Below are 16,135 nucleotides of genomic sequence, written 5' to 3' on the forward strand. Positions count from 1 at the left end.
TTTTTTCTTAATATCACAATTCAACATCAACTGTGTAGTCCAAAGATTAACCAAGTTAAGATGTATATGTTATCTAAAGTTGGAGAACGGAACATTGAGTCCGGGAGGCTGCAATGTGCCGTGATGAATGATGAGGCGTTGTTCCACAAGCTTGTCTTGGGTTTCATTGCAAGAGTTTAGATGGAGGTCAAGGTGGAAGTGGGTTGGAGCAATGAAGTGGCAGGCAACTGGAAACAATAACACGCCGACAAGTGACCCCCGTACACTAGCACTACCCTACACACTAGGGACAATTTACAATTTTACTGAAACCAATTAACCTACAAACCTGTACGTCTTTGGAGTGTGGGAGGAAACCGGAGCACCCGGAGAAAACCTATACGGTCACGGGGAGAACACACATACTCCGTACAGACAGCATCCGTAGTCAGGATTGAACTTGGGACCCTGGCGCTGTAAGGCAGCAATTCTACCGCTGCGCCACTGTGCCGCCCAATGCACATGCATTTGAGAATCATAACAGACTCTATTTGATAATTTTACCAGTGTTGCCATAAGTGTATTCTTGTCAGATATTTTTTTTAATTTAAATGAAATAGCAGTGATTGCAACAAGAAAGGTCAAATCAAACGACCCCAATTAGCAACAAAACACTCACACCAAAGCAAAAACACAGAATTAAATTTCTTAATATCCGAAAATATTTTAATTTTTTTAATGCTTCAAATGCAAAAATAAACTGTGTGTACCATTTATACAATTCAGCAATGTATTAAAGCAGTGAATCGTAAAACCATGTGCCCCTGTGTTGGCCTGGCAATAACCCCGGGAATTCGAGAGGTAACCTGCCACAATTGACGAACCGTTCCACAAGACATGGTGAATTTGCTCATCCTACCTTGGGCTCAGTTGGGCAGGCCTGGCTGTGTAGGGACTGATTCTGAAGAAAGCTCTCGATCCAAAACGTCACCCATTCCTTCTATCCAGAAATGCTGCCTGTTCCGCTGAGTTACTCCAGCATTGTGTGCCTGTCTTCTGTGTCAGGATGGATGCAGCAATGTGCAATGAACAAACCCAACACATGGCATTGAGAGGTTACATGTTTTTCCTCCAAAGTACAAAATTAATGAATTATGGTTAAAAATAATTACCGGTCAGAGGGTCCCAGCAGTCTATGGTAGTCCTTTTTGGACAATCCCAAATGTCCCCATTGCCCATGGGGGCAATTTCTCCATTGCCTTGAACATTATTTTCCCTTTAATTTCCATCCAATCCCTTCTGGAAACTCAGTTTACATTTTTACCACCTCCCTTCCAGGGAGATAATTCCAAAACACAAACCGGCTCCTATTTAGTTGTGCCTCATATCCCATCGTACCCTTGCTCATCTCTTCATGTTCTCAACTAATTCGAACCAATTTCTCTCCTTGAATCCCACAGTGATACTGCACACATCTCAAGATGCATCTATATCCACATTAAAAATGTACCTACAGTAGTTTGCATTGAGACTGATTGGATAGTAAGGCTTGCTATCTGTGGCAGGGATTGATAGTTTTTTTAAATAGTGTTGATTGATGCTTGTAATTTGGTTCTGAAACGATAAAATCCCTGCCGATCATTGAGGATTTACATAACTATAAAACCAATAATAAACACACTTTACATGCCAAACTTTAAAATAAAGTGTCCAATACTTAATAGTTATAATATTGACTCACGATCTTTGATTCCCAATGGATCTTGTGGACTTTTTAACCAAAAAACATAATGTATTAAACAATTAATCCCAGCTCATTCAGTTCATTGACAGGAAAAATAATATTTAATTATTTTTTTCTGAATTAGAGACATATTTATGTAGCTTTTTTTGAATTAAAAGCTTTGAAGTAAAAGTTTGAGAAAAGACTTAGCATTGTTAAACCATACAAGATCGCATAAATGCAAAATCCATGAAAGAGATAGCCCCATGTTGCAAGAACCACGTCCATAACAAACTGGAGGATTTGCAGCTGTGTCAATCTTATCTTCCATGTGGGTCGCTGTGATGGATTCACAGCACTCTGGCCGTAGTAAAAATACAAGAAGATGTGGATAAATGAATTGAAGAGGAGGTAAGGGGCTATGGCTGGCCAGGGGTAGTAATGATAGCACAGGTCACTCAGAAGCAACATACTGCAGTGATGGTAGACGTGAAGGAACGAGATCTGACGGTTCCGATGCCTCAAGATCATGAAGACCGTATCGAGCAGCTCCACGTTTTTGACCAGCCAGTAAATGAAGTAGGCATGCTGCAGTTTTGGAAAAAACTCCTTCTGAAAGATGGAATCTGCCACGCTGAGGCCTTGCACAAAGAGGAAAGTGGCGTACAGGCTCATGATGCTACAGGCCATGTTGTAGACTAATAGGATCTGCAGAATTTAACAAACACAGACAATTACAAGAACTTGTGAGCAGCAACTATTCAAATCACATTCTGCTCAACATAACAAATGACATTACCTAAGAAAATTGAATTCATTTAGCTCTCAGCAACGTAATTACAAAAATGCATTTGGGATTGAACACAAACTAGACTTTTGGATTTAAACGCATAAATTATTTAACCAGAGGCTTTTATCTGTTATTTTACTTTGAGCATCAAGTGCGACCATTTTTGCTGCCACAAACTCCCTCATCTTTTATACAGTTTTAATTCAGATAGAACTCAAAGATGTGACCAAAAAGGTTTGCTGTGTTGCACAGATTAATATTTTGGATTCAGAACCAATATGTTTTAGGTAAAGAATGTGGTTCTGCTTCAAATGGTTAATTGCCTTTTTTTAAATTCTCTCTTCTCATGCTGGAGATTTGACACTTCTGCACAGCTACAAGACTGAAATTTAAGCGCTCAATAGTCGGATGTCATACTTTGTTCAAAATCACCAACAAATGTGATTGAAAAGTCTCCTTGACAATTAGCAGAGGTTTCAAGGAGGCATTCAAACACTAATACAAAGGGGGAAAAGACACAGACTACAAAGCATCGGCAAAGGTCTGAATGGAAATTAGAAGCATTTTTAAGCCATGGAAGGGGATATTTAATGGAATGCTGCCTGACCTGCTGAGTTACTCCAGTATTTTGTACCTTTCTTTGGTGGATGGCTCGATCGTAATCCCGTATTATCTTTCCGCTGACTGGTTAGAATGCCACAAAACCTGTTCACTGTACCTCGGTATATGTGACAATAAACTACACTCAAACGCTGCAGTTCCTCGTTTCTCCATCTATACTTTCTCCTTACATTCAACCTCCCAAAGTGCAACACCCTCACACCTGCTCTGAAGACCCCAAGGTCAGGATTGAACTCGGCTCGCTGGAACTATAAGGCCGTGGTACTGACCATCACACAACCACATTGCCTGTTTTGTTTTTGTTAAAAGCAATCCGACTTGTTCAGCCCCGCAGATCCTTATACAACAGCACACACCACCTCACTCAGCTAGCTTGGGGTGTACCATCCTTCTCAGGCCTCACTAGAAGCTCGCTGTAGAGAAGGCTGCGCTGAGTTATTTTCTTGCCACGGGACAAAGTCACGGTGACCTCCAGATAACAACAATAATGCAATCTCCTGTAATATCATATCCATTACAGGGAGCGAAAGCATCGGGGTAATAAATTAGGGCTCTCCAGGGGCTGCAATAGCTGTCAGGAAGCAACATCTAGCGAGCAGCAGATATACTGCAGCATTGGGCACTTTAACATATTGTGGCTACGATGGAAGCTCACGGAGGATTTACGCAGCCTTTGCGTGGCATGAGCAAAATTCGCATGCAAAATTAATACACTTCCAGGGCACTCATCTGCAAACTTCTAATCAAGTCCCATCAAACAAGCTTCCCTCGGTGTTCAGTGTCACCACTTCCACTGTACCTCACCTTGTTCAATAGCATCCACCTCCAAATCAGAATAGTCAGGTACAGAAGAGTACACATCCATGTTACATTGACACAAGTTGACAAAAGAAACAAAAAGAGGCCAGCGTAATCACATCTGTCATTGAGTTTTTTCCACAGGTTGGGAAACTTCATCCAAGTTGATTTCCCCATTGAGGAGTCATTGTCAGTGTGGAACACAGTCTGGATATTTCGGATGAAGAATTTCGACCCCAACCAAAATGTCACCTATCCATGTTCTGCAGAGATGCTGTCTGACCTGCTGAGTTACTCCAGCACTTTGTGACTAATTTTTGTAAATCAGCTGCTGCAAGTAAGGATTTCATTGTTCCATTTTTGGTATATTTGACAACTAAACAATCTTGACTCTTAGCATCTGTAGTTCCCTGTGCCTGCTGGATATTTCGGACTACTCCATGCCCTATTAGCTTGCAAAAATCAGCGGAAAAGTTGAAAAATGATACATCGACATTTCAGTAATACCACTCTGAGTACCATAGGATGATGACAAAGTAATTAGATTATAATGAGGCTAAAAGTAGGATTGCACATAACTCACTATATTTCTTTTGGAATCAAAGGTGTCACAGCTGACAGACCCATAACACATTCAAGCAGCATTCTCCTCCACAATGTTTAACAGGGCCAGAAACCTATTTATCCCATATCTTAAAAAGGATAAAGCAACAGCATTTTCAATCTATTTCTACACTAAGAATCCAAAATGTAATATTTGTCTTTCAAAATCAGAGTTCAGAGCACAGTAAAATGTGTGGGGATATATATTCAAGTCAATGCTATTAAAGCTAATAGTATCTAATTAGAATGCAATTAATGTTGGAAATTGATCTTAAATTATTAATGATTTGGTATCAATTATTAATCCTTAAATGGCTAATATATTGGTCATGGCTCCAACTGAAAAACTATAATTGCCTGGTTTTGTGTGTTCCTCCTCTGTCATTCTATGGGTATGGAGTATGCTTGAGGAAAATACATTGCCCCCAAATCAAACACAGTAAACAGAAGCAACTCCTGCTCCGATTAATACCCCTCTCCTTTGCCATCAGAATAACTAGTAGCCAGAAATTTCATACAAAGCGGGATTATAGGACAGGGTGTTCAAGAAGGAACTGCAGATGCTGGAGAACCGAAGGTAGACAAAATTGCTGGAGAAACTTAGCGGGTGCAGCAGCATCTATGGAGCGAAGGAAATAGGCAACGTTTCGGGCCGAGGGGAAGGCAGGTTTGATGTTTCAGGTTGAAGATCTTTCAGATTTACATTGGAGCAGCTCACTAGCAATGTGTTTAAGCCCGCTATTCAATGGGAGTTCAGCTGGCAAACACAGAGTGTCTGGGCTTGCTAATGGATGGCAGAGCCAACAACGCGCTCTTAAATTATTTTTAACCTTTCAGCCACTGGGAGCCTCAACTCTTCCACCAACATCTGAACAAACTAATCATATTTCCTTATGATACAAGGCCATTCAGTCTACGAAGTGTATGCCAGCTCTCAAGTACCATTATCGGTGCCATTACTATTTGCCCACTGATCTTCCGCTAACAGGGGTGGCACGGTGGCACAGCGGTAGAGTTGCTGCCTCATGGAGCCAGAGACCCCGGTTTGATCCTGACCTCGGGTGCTGTCTGTATGGAGTTTGTACGTTCTCCCCGTGACGGCGTGGATTTACTCCGCAGTTTTTCCCCCCCACATTTCAAAGATGTGTAGGTATGTAGGTTAATTGGCTGTTGATATAAAATGCTGGAGTAACTCAGCGGGTGAGGCAGCATCTCTGAAGAGAAGGAATGGGCAACGTTTCGGTCCGAAACCCTTCTTCAGACTCATATATTCTCTATCATCCAATTGCACTAGGAATTAAATTACATGAGCCTACCCAAATGTGTCTGGGATGTGGGAGGAAAGTGGAGTACCCAGGGGCAACCCACAAGTCAAAGGGGGGGACATGCGGACTCCACATAGACAGAACTGGAGATGAGGATTGAACCAGGATGGCTGGAGCTATCCTGTTGCAGTGTTAATTGGTGCAACGACATGTCACCAATTGTTACATGGTTCAGCATGCCACACCCCTGCCACATTCAACACACTGAGTTCACAGAGTAGCTAAAATGTGTAGGAAGGAACTGCAGATGCTGGTTGAATCCGAAGATAGACACAAAAAGCTGGAGTAACTCAGCGGGACAGGCAGCATCTCTGGAGGAAAGGAATAGGTGACGTTTTGGGTCGAGACCCTTCTTCAGACTGAGAGTCAGGGGAGAGGGAAATGAGAGGTATTGACGGTTATATAGAAATATAGAACAAATGAATGAAAGATATGCCAAAAAAGTAAAGATGATAAAGGGAACAGGCCATTGTTAGCTGTGGCCCAGGTGAGAACGAGTTAGGGACAATGAGACTCAACAAGACGGCTACCGCTCGGTATCTTTGTTCGGTCAGATCTGGAGATGTGAGTTACAGAGAGAGGGTCAGATGGAAAATGCAAGCAGAGGCTTCTCTCCATGTCGAGCTATTGAGTGACGGTGACAGACTGGACAAGCAGGTTATTTGTCTACCTACTCTCTCCTGTAAGATGCAGGAGCAGCAGCTCAGAAGGAGAAAAATTACTTCATCATGGTGGCCTAGAGGTATCAACCTTCACAATGTGTCCAATGACACTGCAGTCCATTGCTACTGCATTTGAATTTCAAATTATTCAGACTATCCAAAAACATCAAACTCCTATGTTTTAATATAATCCACTTATTTTACACATGTAATATTCAACATTATAATTTTCTCGATAACATTTATTACAGTGGGGGAAAAAAATGCTCACCATGCGGGCTGCAGCTCAGACTTATAAAATGGATGGTATTATTCTAAACAGCACATTAGAAATAAATCAAATGTGACTGTTGTTTAGAAACGGAACAAAAGAAACACATTGCCACAACATTATTAAAGTCTAAAATTAAACTATTTTTTAAGTGTACGAGAGGCATGGGAGCCGTTAACAATATAACTATGTAACATTGAGTCCAATACTAACTCAGTAAATGCATCATATTCTGGTACCCTTCTGAAATCAATAGCCCCAGGAAAAAGATTTTTTGGAGAAGGCTGAATTTATCAAACAGATTTCGACAAGATGGCCAATGTCAAATGTTTATATCTCTCTATCGGACTGTGTAACACACTGTGTGGTTTACGAGTGTCTGCCAGCCATTCATAAACATGTAACGTCTGTGGCTAGGAAATGACACCAGATTTACTGCTTTATTACTCAGCATCTAAAACCATATAAATATAAAAGGGAAAAAAAAAACCGAGAGAAAGAGGTAAGGGAGAAAATGACATGGCGAGGCAAGTGAACTACCAGGGAGTGGAATGAAGCCAAATGTTTATTTGCCTGTAGTGTGAACCGTGCATTTCCAGTTTTTTTTATTACATTGCATCTGGGTCCCTCACGTTTAGTTAAAAGCCACAATAGATGACAAACTCTTAAGCAAATGAACCAAAAATAAATCAACAACAAGCATAGATTTTGTCTTTTTAAAAAAAAATTCAAAGCACACTTTCTAGTATGTTAAAACCTTGAAGTGGCAAGTTTAAGTTCAGCTTTGTCACATTAAAAGCTAGACTAATGATTGCATTTTTGATAATTAACAGCTACTTTCTTATTAAAGGTCAGCTCGCAGTCCATCAGAGGGGACACGGATATCACTCTCATAATCTAATTGTTTCATGGTCCATGTTAAAAGGCTGCACTGTTAAATATTGCACACCACTCAATAAATGTTATATCTGTAAAATATTGCATACTTATCGATAAATATTATATCGAGCTGAATTTGCCTGCCCTACAAATCAAATGCATGTGATAAAACATCGTATTCTATTCGTTGAACGCTATTCGCTGTATTATTTTTATGATGCTTCAAGTTATAATTAATATAATTTAGAGGCAACAATTATTTACTTCCATCTGAACATGCACTCAAGATGTATTACCGAATATTTTACAGGCTCACATGGGCAGCAATTCCCGGAAAAGTTGACCTCTAACCATCCTATTTTAAAATTTATAGCACTGCAATTTTGTCCAGGGTTTTTTGTTGTTGGCGGTTTTGTTTTACTGCTGAGTTTGCAGTGTTCTGCTGGAAGATTTCACAAAGCACCCCGCGCTCCTTTGGTAACTTGCCCAGGTTTGCTATTCATCAAGTACATGAACGTCACAACATACAGTGGAGCAGGCGCGTGGGGCATTAAGGCCGTCATCACCCCTGTCCTTACTTTCAAGCAACATTCATGAAATTCATGGTCAAAAACCAATTTCAGTTTAAGGGTCTCGACCCTAAACGTCACCCATTCCGTCTCTCCAGAGATGTTGCCTGACCCGCTGAGTTACTCCAGAATTTTGTGTCTATCTTCAGTTATTCTTATTGTGGGTTTAGAGGACAATTGTAGCCCATTTAGTGTTGCCTGATAGTGAAGACCAGCTGATTTAATGATGATCTGAAGTACGGCGTCTGAAGAAGGGTCTCGACCTGAAACATCACCTATTCCTTTTCTCCAAAGATGCTGCCTGACCCGCAGAGTTACTCCAGCTTTTTTGTGTCTATCTTCTGGTCTGGGGTAGAGTGGGTGGTAATTTTATACACAGCCACTGGGGGACACACTGGTTTAAAACAGTCACCCTTCCATGCTTTTCTTTCCAGCAAAATCATCTCAGACACACAATATATAGAACATTTCCACCTCAGTACCTGATACCACAAAACAAAACCATAACTGACAAAGCCGTCACACACTGGCACCCAACCATCCTGACAGGGACCACATCATTTAGCGTGGAAGATATAAATATAAAAAATTCATTTATTGTTCATCAGTTGGCTAAAAGCAAAATAAGATTGCTAATTGATATAAGTGCTTCCATTGCTACTCGCACTGTTAACACAACCCATTATTTATAATTGACACAAATTCCACCCACAATCTGCAATCTATCAGCCTTGTTAATCCATCAAAATTTACTTTTGACAACCAAGGACAAATGATCAAGTTGCCACCATTACTGTAATTAATTTGATAAGTTTTCTTAAAAAAACGTATTACTCCAATGCGTATATTAACAGTCCCTGTCTGTATTTAGCTTGTTCCTGCAGATCATTTGTTACAACAGTGTGCAACTGCTACTTAGTAACTCAGAGTAGCTGATTACAGCTGAGTGAGCAATGTAGCAATAAAAACTATCGAAATAAATTAGTGTATTACAGAAACACATGTGTCTTCACAATTAATAAATTCCACTCCATCAAACGGTGATTTAATTATGCATTATGTATGTTAGGCATGAATCATTCATGTACATTATTACCCAAGTGGGAAAATAGCAAATAGGCATATAAACAGCATACAGGAGTGCTTTTTGTCAAATATAACAGCAGGGATAATAATTAAAAGGAAAACAGTCAGTCCTAGGAATGCTAATCCTAATACACTTTTAAATAAAGTTTAATATAAAACAGGTCAAGTTTTAAAGTAATCACTGGCACAGCTGCGATGAATAATGCAGTGGTAACAATTCTTACTTAATGCTGGAATAGATGTCAAAAAAGTAGACTTGCTCAGAGTTTGAAATTTGTAACTCAGCGGATTAGAGATATTTACTTGTGAAAGCAAACAGCTAACACCGTCGATGTGGGGTGAAATATTTCGCACTAAATGGCACTTTTTAACCATCTCAGGAAATCCCCAAGTATCTATCAGTCCATAACCTTCTTCCAAAGTGCAGTCATTGATGTAATGAGGAAACATTGTCGCCAATTTGTGCACCGCTCTCTCATGGTCATGTGATAATGATCAGCTAACATTAAATGACAAGTCAAGGGGCAGTTATTAAAATACTGGAGCTTTTTTATTTTACAGTACCAGGCAATCCCTTGTGAGTCTGAGAGGCAAGATGGGAATTGTTTTAACACCTCGACTAAAATACCTGCTTGAATGTCTTAACTGATTGAAAGGTAGAGCATTTAAACACACCATTTGGCCCACAAAGTCCATTCCAACCATCGATCACCCGACCATCGTACTAGTTCTATGTTATCCTACTTTCTCATCCACTCGCTACATACCAGGGGCAATTTAAAGGCCGGTAAGAAGAGGCCGACTCGGGAGCTGCATGCCCCGGTTACGTCCCGACGCCGGAGTTTCCATCATCCCGACGCAAGGACTTCGGACATCGGACCGTCAGCAGCGGCGACTGCCGAGGGATCAACAGCTTTGACCACCACGGGTGAACAAAGGAGGAAGATGACTGAACTTTAGTGCCTTCCATCACAGTGAGGAATGTGGATTCCACTGTGGCAGATGTCTATGTTACATTGTGGTAAATGATATTGTTGCTTTTCACTAGCATGGGCTGTATGGCAACTCAAATTTCACTGTATCTTAGTTGGTTTAGTGACAATAAATGCGAACTTGAACTTGAGAGAGAATGCAGGTGCTGGAAACTAACTGCTGGAGGATCTCAGCAGTCAAACAGCATGTGCAGAGGCAGAGGGAACAGTCATCATTTCAGGTCAGGACCCTGCATCAAGCCTGCCTATCCCTCTGCCTCAAATTGACAAAAGGTGCTGGAGTAACTCAGCAGGTCAGGCAGCCTCACTGGAGAAAAAGGATGGGTGATGTATCAGGTCTTGACCCTTCCTCAGACTCTTAGTAGTCTGAGGAAGAGTCCCGACCTGAAATGACACCCATCCGATTTCTCCAGAGATGCTGCCTGACCTGCTGAGTTACTCCATCACTTTGTGACTATCTTTGGTATAAACCAGCACCTGCAGTTCTTCATTTTCTCTTTGTCCCCCTGCCTCTACAGATGCTGCTTGACCCGTTGAGTTCCCCCAGCAGTTTGCCTTTTACTCCCTCAATGAGTCACCAGGGGAACAATTTGTTCCACTTGTCAGAAATGCCGGGGCAGCGGACGCACGAAGATTTGCAGTTGCTTTCACAGTTTGGCCAACAACTGGGATTGAACAGTGGCCACAAGGTTACTCATTCAACAAGCGAAAGATACTATGCAATTTATAACAGCTGTAGAGAGATGATCCAACAAAGACAATGTGTGGTGTGCGAAAGCAAAGAATGTTCAATTTATGAATTGTTCAAGAGTGCAACAAATATATTCCATCAATGTTTCCTGTGACTGACTGTAAAATAATTGTTTTTGCAAATCACATTTCTGGCTGTCATTTCATCAGAAGGCCGGTCCGTAAAATATGACCAAATTAAATTAACTTGTTTTCCATTGCTGAGAGGATGGGACAGACACGACTGTGAACTAGGCGGGACTGCTGGAGGTGGGATAATGAGCAAGCAACGTTCTCACCTTCCGCATCTCCAGGGGTTTGGAGTACTTCTGCCAGTATGATGAGAAGAAAATGATCGCCAGGTAAAGGCAAGCCAGTGGCATGGACGGTAAATTCAGGGCCAGAATTAAGAAGCTCCCTCTGGTGGTCGGCTCCGGACTAACAGTCTGCATATTCTCCATGGCAAGATGCTGAAAATCAAATGCAAACAATGAGCATCAGAGACATAAAAACACATAAGCAGACCCTTCGGCCAACCAGGTTGATGCTGACAATTTACGTTCATCCCATAAAAATCACTTTGTGGCTCAAACCTATGTCTCTTTCAATGAAGCCAGACACAAAATGCTAGATTTAAGGGCCTGTTTCACTTTACGAGTCATCCCGACTATTTATTTACTCGTGGACATTTTTCAGCGGGATGAAAAAACGTCCCGACTTACCTGATGCCCCGAGTGCCTACGGCTAGCGTAACGAGCCACTACGATATATCTACGAACTCTTACGGACCCGTTACAAACATTCTCCGAGTTTGAATCAAGGGGAAAACTCGGGAGAATTCGTGAGCAGATCGGGAAAGTGGGACAGGCCCTTAACTCAGCGTGACCAGCAGCATCTCTGGAGAGAAGGAATGGGTGACGTTTCGGGTCGAGACCCTTCGTCAGAATCTTCCAATGAATACGGCCAGACCTACTGAGTTTTTCCTATATGTTGAAACATAGAACTGCAGATGTTAGTTTATGCAAAAGGACACAAAGTGCTGGAGTAATTCAGTGGGTCAAGCATCATCTCTGGATAACATGATTAGGTGACATTTTGGGTTGGGATCCTCCTGCAGACTGATTGCATTTACAATGCTTTATTTTTGTTTTAATTCCATCCTCACCCACCTTCCCATCAATCCCCAGATTCTACCACCTATATTTACACTGGCCAATCAATCCCCTAATCCGCACGTCTTTGCGATGAGGGAGAAAATGGAGCTCCCTGAGTAAACCCACACAATAAGAGGGAGAACATGCAAACTCCACAGAGGCAGGATTCAAACTGGGCCTTTGGAACAGTGAGGCAATGGCTCTACAAGTTGCACCCCAGTCACCAGCGTTGTGAATTGGAAGTTTTAGTTGTTATCCCCAGCAGTATCAGATCATGAAGATAAGACACAAAAAGCTGGAGTAACACAGCGGGTCAAACAGCATCTGTGGAGAAAAGGAATAGATGATGTTTCAGGTCGAGGCAATCCTTTCAGGTTAGGCAGAGGTTCACTTGCACCTCCTCCAACCTCATCTGCTGTATCCGTTGTTCAAGGTGTGGACTCATATACATCGGCGAGACCAAACGTAGACTGAGCGATCGTTTCGCTGAACACCTCTGCTCAGTCTGACTGGACCTACCTGATCTCCCAGTTCCCAAACACTTTAATTCCCCTTCCCTCATTGACCATTCTGACCCAGGCCTCCCCCATTGTCAGAGTCGAAACATAAATTGGAGGAACAGCATCTCATATTTCATTTGGACATCTTACAACCCAGTGGTTTGAATATTGATTGCTCCAACTTCAAGTAAACCTTGCATCTCCCCCTCTCTCCATCCCTCGCCCGTCCAAGTCGTACCAGCTTCAAAGTCGTCTTGTTTATCAAGATGGCGGATGTGCGGGAGTGGGCGCCATCTGTGTATGGCAGCCTGCCCGCAGTCCGCCTCTACACCTTTCTTTATTTTATTTTATGTTAGTGGAGGTCTTCTATGTGGGGGGTGGTGGTGGGGAAGGGGGAAACTTTATTCTTAGTCCCCTACCTGGTCGGAGAGGCAGCATCCCTCCGTGCTGTTTCTTCGCCCTGTCCTCGCGGCCTACCACCGAAAGTGGAGCGGCGTTTTCCTGTCGGGACCGGCTGGGACTACAGCTTCGGCGGCGGTGGCGCAGCGCTGGGATACCAACAAGGAGCGGGCAATGCCTACCGGGTCGCCGTGCGGTAAGCTCCGGAGCGCTTTGGTCGCCGACTTCCAACATCGCGGAGCTGTGGCTGCGGGCGTTCGGCCGCGGGCGGCGCTGGATTCGGATTTGGAGCGCTGCAGAGCCAGGGATCGAGTTCGCCGGGGTCGGAGCTCCAGCCGGCGCGGCCGGAGGACTACGAGTGCCGCGGTCTCCGGTCTCCGGGGAGGGGACAACCGCTCCAGACTTTTCCAAGCCGCTGAGGAATGTTTCACCCGACGCCGATGTTTCATCTTTACGGCAAGAGGGCCCTGAAAATCATCGGACTGGCTGCACGGCCACAGATGGGCCCTGACCTCGGGTGTTTCACAGAGGAAGAGGACTTAACTTTCTGGTGCCTTTCCCCCACAGTGGAAATGTTTTGATTCTGCTGTGGGGGGATGTTTGTGTTGAACTCTGTAATATGTTGTGTTCATTTTTATTCATTTTTTTTTTTTTTTAAACCTTTTTCTATGGTTTGCAATGGAACTTATTATTTAAATTATGTGAAGCACTTTGGGGTCAATGCAAATTGACTTAAAATGTGCTATATAAATAAAGTTTACTTACTTACTTACTTACTTGTTGGGTCTCGTTGTCTGTGCTCGTGTTCACCGAGGCCACACCTAACAATGGCCAGCTTCCTTTATCATCGTACGTTTTTGCATATCTTTCATTCAGTTGTTCTACATCTCTCTACATCACTTTCTATATTTCTCATTTCCCTTTCCCCAACTCTCAATCTGAAGAAGAGTCTTCACCCGAAACGTCACCTATTACTTTTCTCCAGAGATGCTGACTGTCCCGCTGAGTTACTCCAGCTTTTCGTGTCTTTCTTCGATTTAAATCGGCATCTGCGGTTCCTTCCTACACTATCAGATCCTGCATCAAAATCCTAATGTTCTACACAGCCCCACCTGATCGTACAGCAACACTGCGGTTAGGGTTACAGTATTCAGTTTCCTGTTTATTAAGACACCAAAGATGATGTTGCAGGATTCATCTTGTACCTTTGTGGATTAACTGGACCCAATTATAGTTCCTTTTTCAAGAACTGGCTGTAGATTAGAGGTGAATTAGAGTGAATTGTCAGAATTTACAATCAAACAGCAGGCCTTACTCAAAGAGAAAGCTTAAATTCCTCCTTCTTTAGTTTAGTTTAGGCCCTTTGGCCCACCGAGTCCGTGCGCACCAGCGATCACCCCGTACACTCGCACTATCCGACACACTGGAACAATTTTACAATCTTTACCTCCAATTAACCTCCAAGATGGCTGCCGTGAAGAGAGAGTGGACGCTGGCGCGCTTTGGCTGCCGCTGCTCTCTCTTCACACTGTGTTTTTGATTTTCTGTTTTTGGACTGAATTCTGTTTTTAATTTGTGTGATGTCTTTATTACTTATTTTATTCTGATTATATGTTTTTATTCCTATTGATCTATGTAAGGTGTCCTTGAGATGTCTGAAAGGCGCCCATTAAATAAAATTTATTATTATTATTATATCAAAACTCTACGTCTTTGGAGTCTGTGAGGGAACTGAAGACCTCAGTGAAAACCCACGTGGTCCCAAGGAGAACGTCTAAACTCCGTACAGACAGCACCCATGGCCAGGATCGAACGCGGGTCTCTGGTGCTGTTCGGCAGCAACTCTACTGCTGCACCACGATTTTCTTCACCATTATATATTTTTTGATCCCTTCTTTCTAGTTACCTTGTGCTTTATATGATAAGTTGCATAAGTCCCCAAGTCTGAAAGCACCTCCTTAAAGTCCTTTGGTCAAATCTGTGGAGGAAGAGGAGTACAAGGTAAGGCCACAACAGTAAATGTGTTTCATTAAGCTACATTTTCAAATGAAAAAATGTAAATTCAATTGCCGAAAACTTCTCGGTTGCTTCTGAAAAACTACCGAGGTTCATGAAAAGCCTTTGCTTGCATGGTATTTAGTCAAAGAAAAATCTATACATGATTACAATACATGTAAACTAGACTATACATGATTGCCTGATTGGAGAGGGGAGAAGAGAGGGTGACAGAGGTGAGACTGGTCCTTGATTACACTACTGGCTTTGTCGAGGCAGTGTGAAGTCTATGTAGATGGAGTCTATGAAAGGGAGGGCGGTGTGGACTATATCCACAACTCTCTGCAATAGTTTTTGCAGTCTTGGATGTCGCTGTCCCTAAACCATGCTGTGATGCATCCCAATAAAAAATGCTTTCACCCGCATATCTGCAGAAGTTGGTGAGGGTTGTTGGGGACATGTCGAACATCCCAAGCTTTGAGGAACTAGAGGCGTTTCTTTGCCATTGCTTTGATGTGACTGGTCAACGACAAATTGCTGGTAATAGTTATGAAGAACTTGAAGCTTTCGACCACCTCTATTTCAGCACCATCAATGTATACTGGGATGTGTGTACCACTTGGCTTCCCGAAGGAGGAGGGCTGTGGACCCCCAGCAGGACCATAAACAAGACCTGCCAAAGGGCGGGATGAGCTTCTAGCGAGCCAACGGCCATCCACACTTCAGTAGAAGTTGCGATCACTGTCGTACACGGCATTGTAAGGAACGATGATAAAGCACACACACACACACACACACACCAAAATCCTATACTTCCAGCGGCGGAAGTCCGCAGGAACTGGAGGACAGAGATGCGTGGTGCGTCCGTCACCGTTCCCGTTGGAAACCAACACCACTGCGTCGCTAATGTTTTCAACGATGATGAATGAATGGCGAATGAATGGTATCTTAAGTTTGCCAGTAAATCCAGTAAGTTTCAAAGGAGGGAAGGATAAGGGTGAGCTGCAAGGATGTGGGGCTCTGTCAATTTGAGGGCGTAAGGGAAACACCATCTTGTGAG

The 16,135-nt window shown here is 42.7% G+C and overlaps 1 protein-coding gene across 1 annotated transcript; it reads right to left on the reverse strand.

Annotated features, from left to right (window-relative positions):
• Positions 1-683: 683 nt before the first annotated feature.
• On the reverse strand, positions 684-15,052 carry LOC116966583 (elongation of very long chain fatty acids protein 5-like). The gene is made up of 3 exons (XM_033012988.1): positions 14,987-15,052; positions 11,327-11,497; positions 684-2,410 (listed from the first exon to the last, which is right to left on the reverse strand). The coding sequence occupies exons 2-3, from the start codon at positions 11,486-11,488 to the stop codon at positions 1,856-1,858; spliced, it is 717 nt and encodes a 238-aa protein (XP_032868879.1). The 5' UTR covers positions 11,489-11,497; positions 14,987-15,052; the 3' UTR covers positions 684-1,855.
• Positions 15,053-16,135: the final 1,083 nt, after the last annotated feature.

Source organism: Amblyraja radiata, chromosome 37 (assembly GCF_010909765.2).
Source record: "Amblyraja radiata isolate CabotCenter1 chromosome 37, sAmbRad1.1.pri, whole genome shotgun sequence".
In the NCBI taxonomy this organism is placed as follows: Eukaryota; Metazoa; Chordata; class Chondrichthyes; order Rajiformes; family Rajidae; genus Amblyraja; species Amblyraja radiata.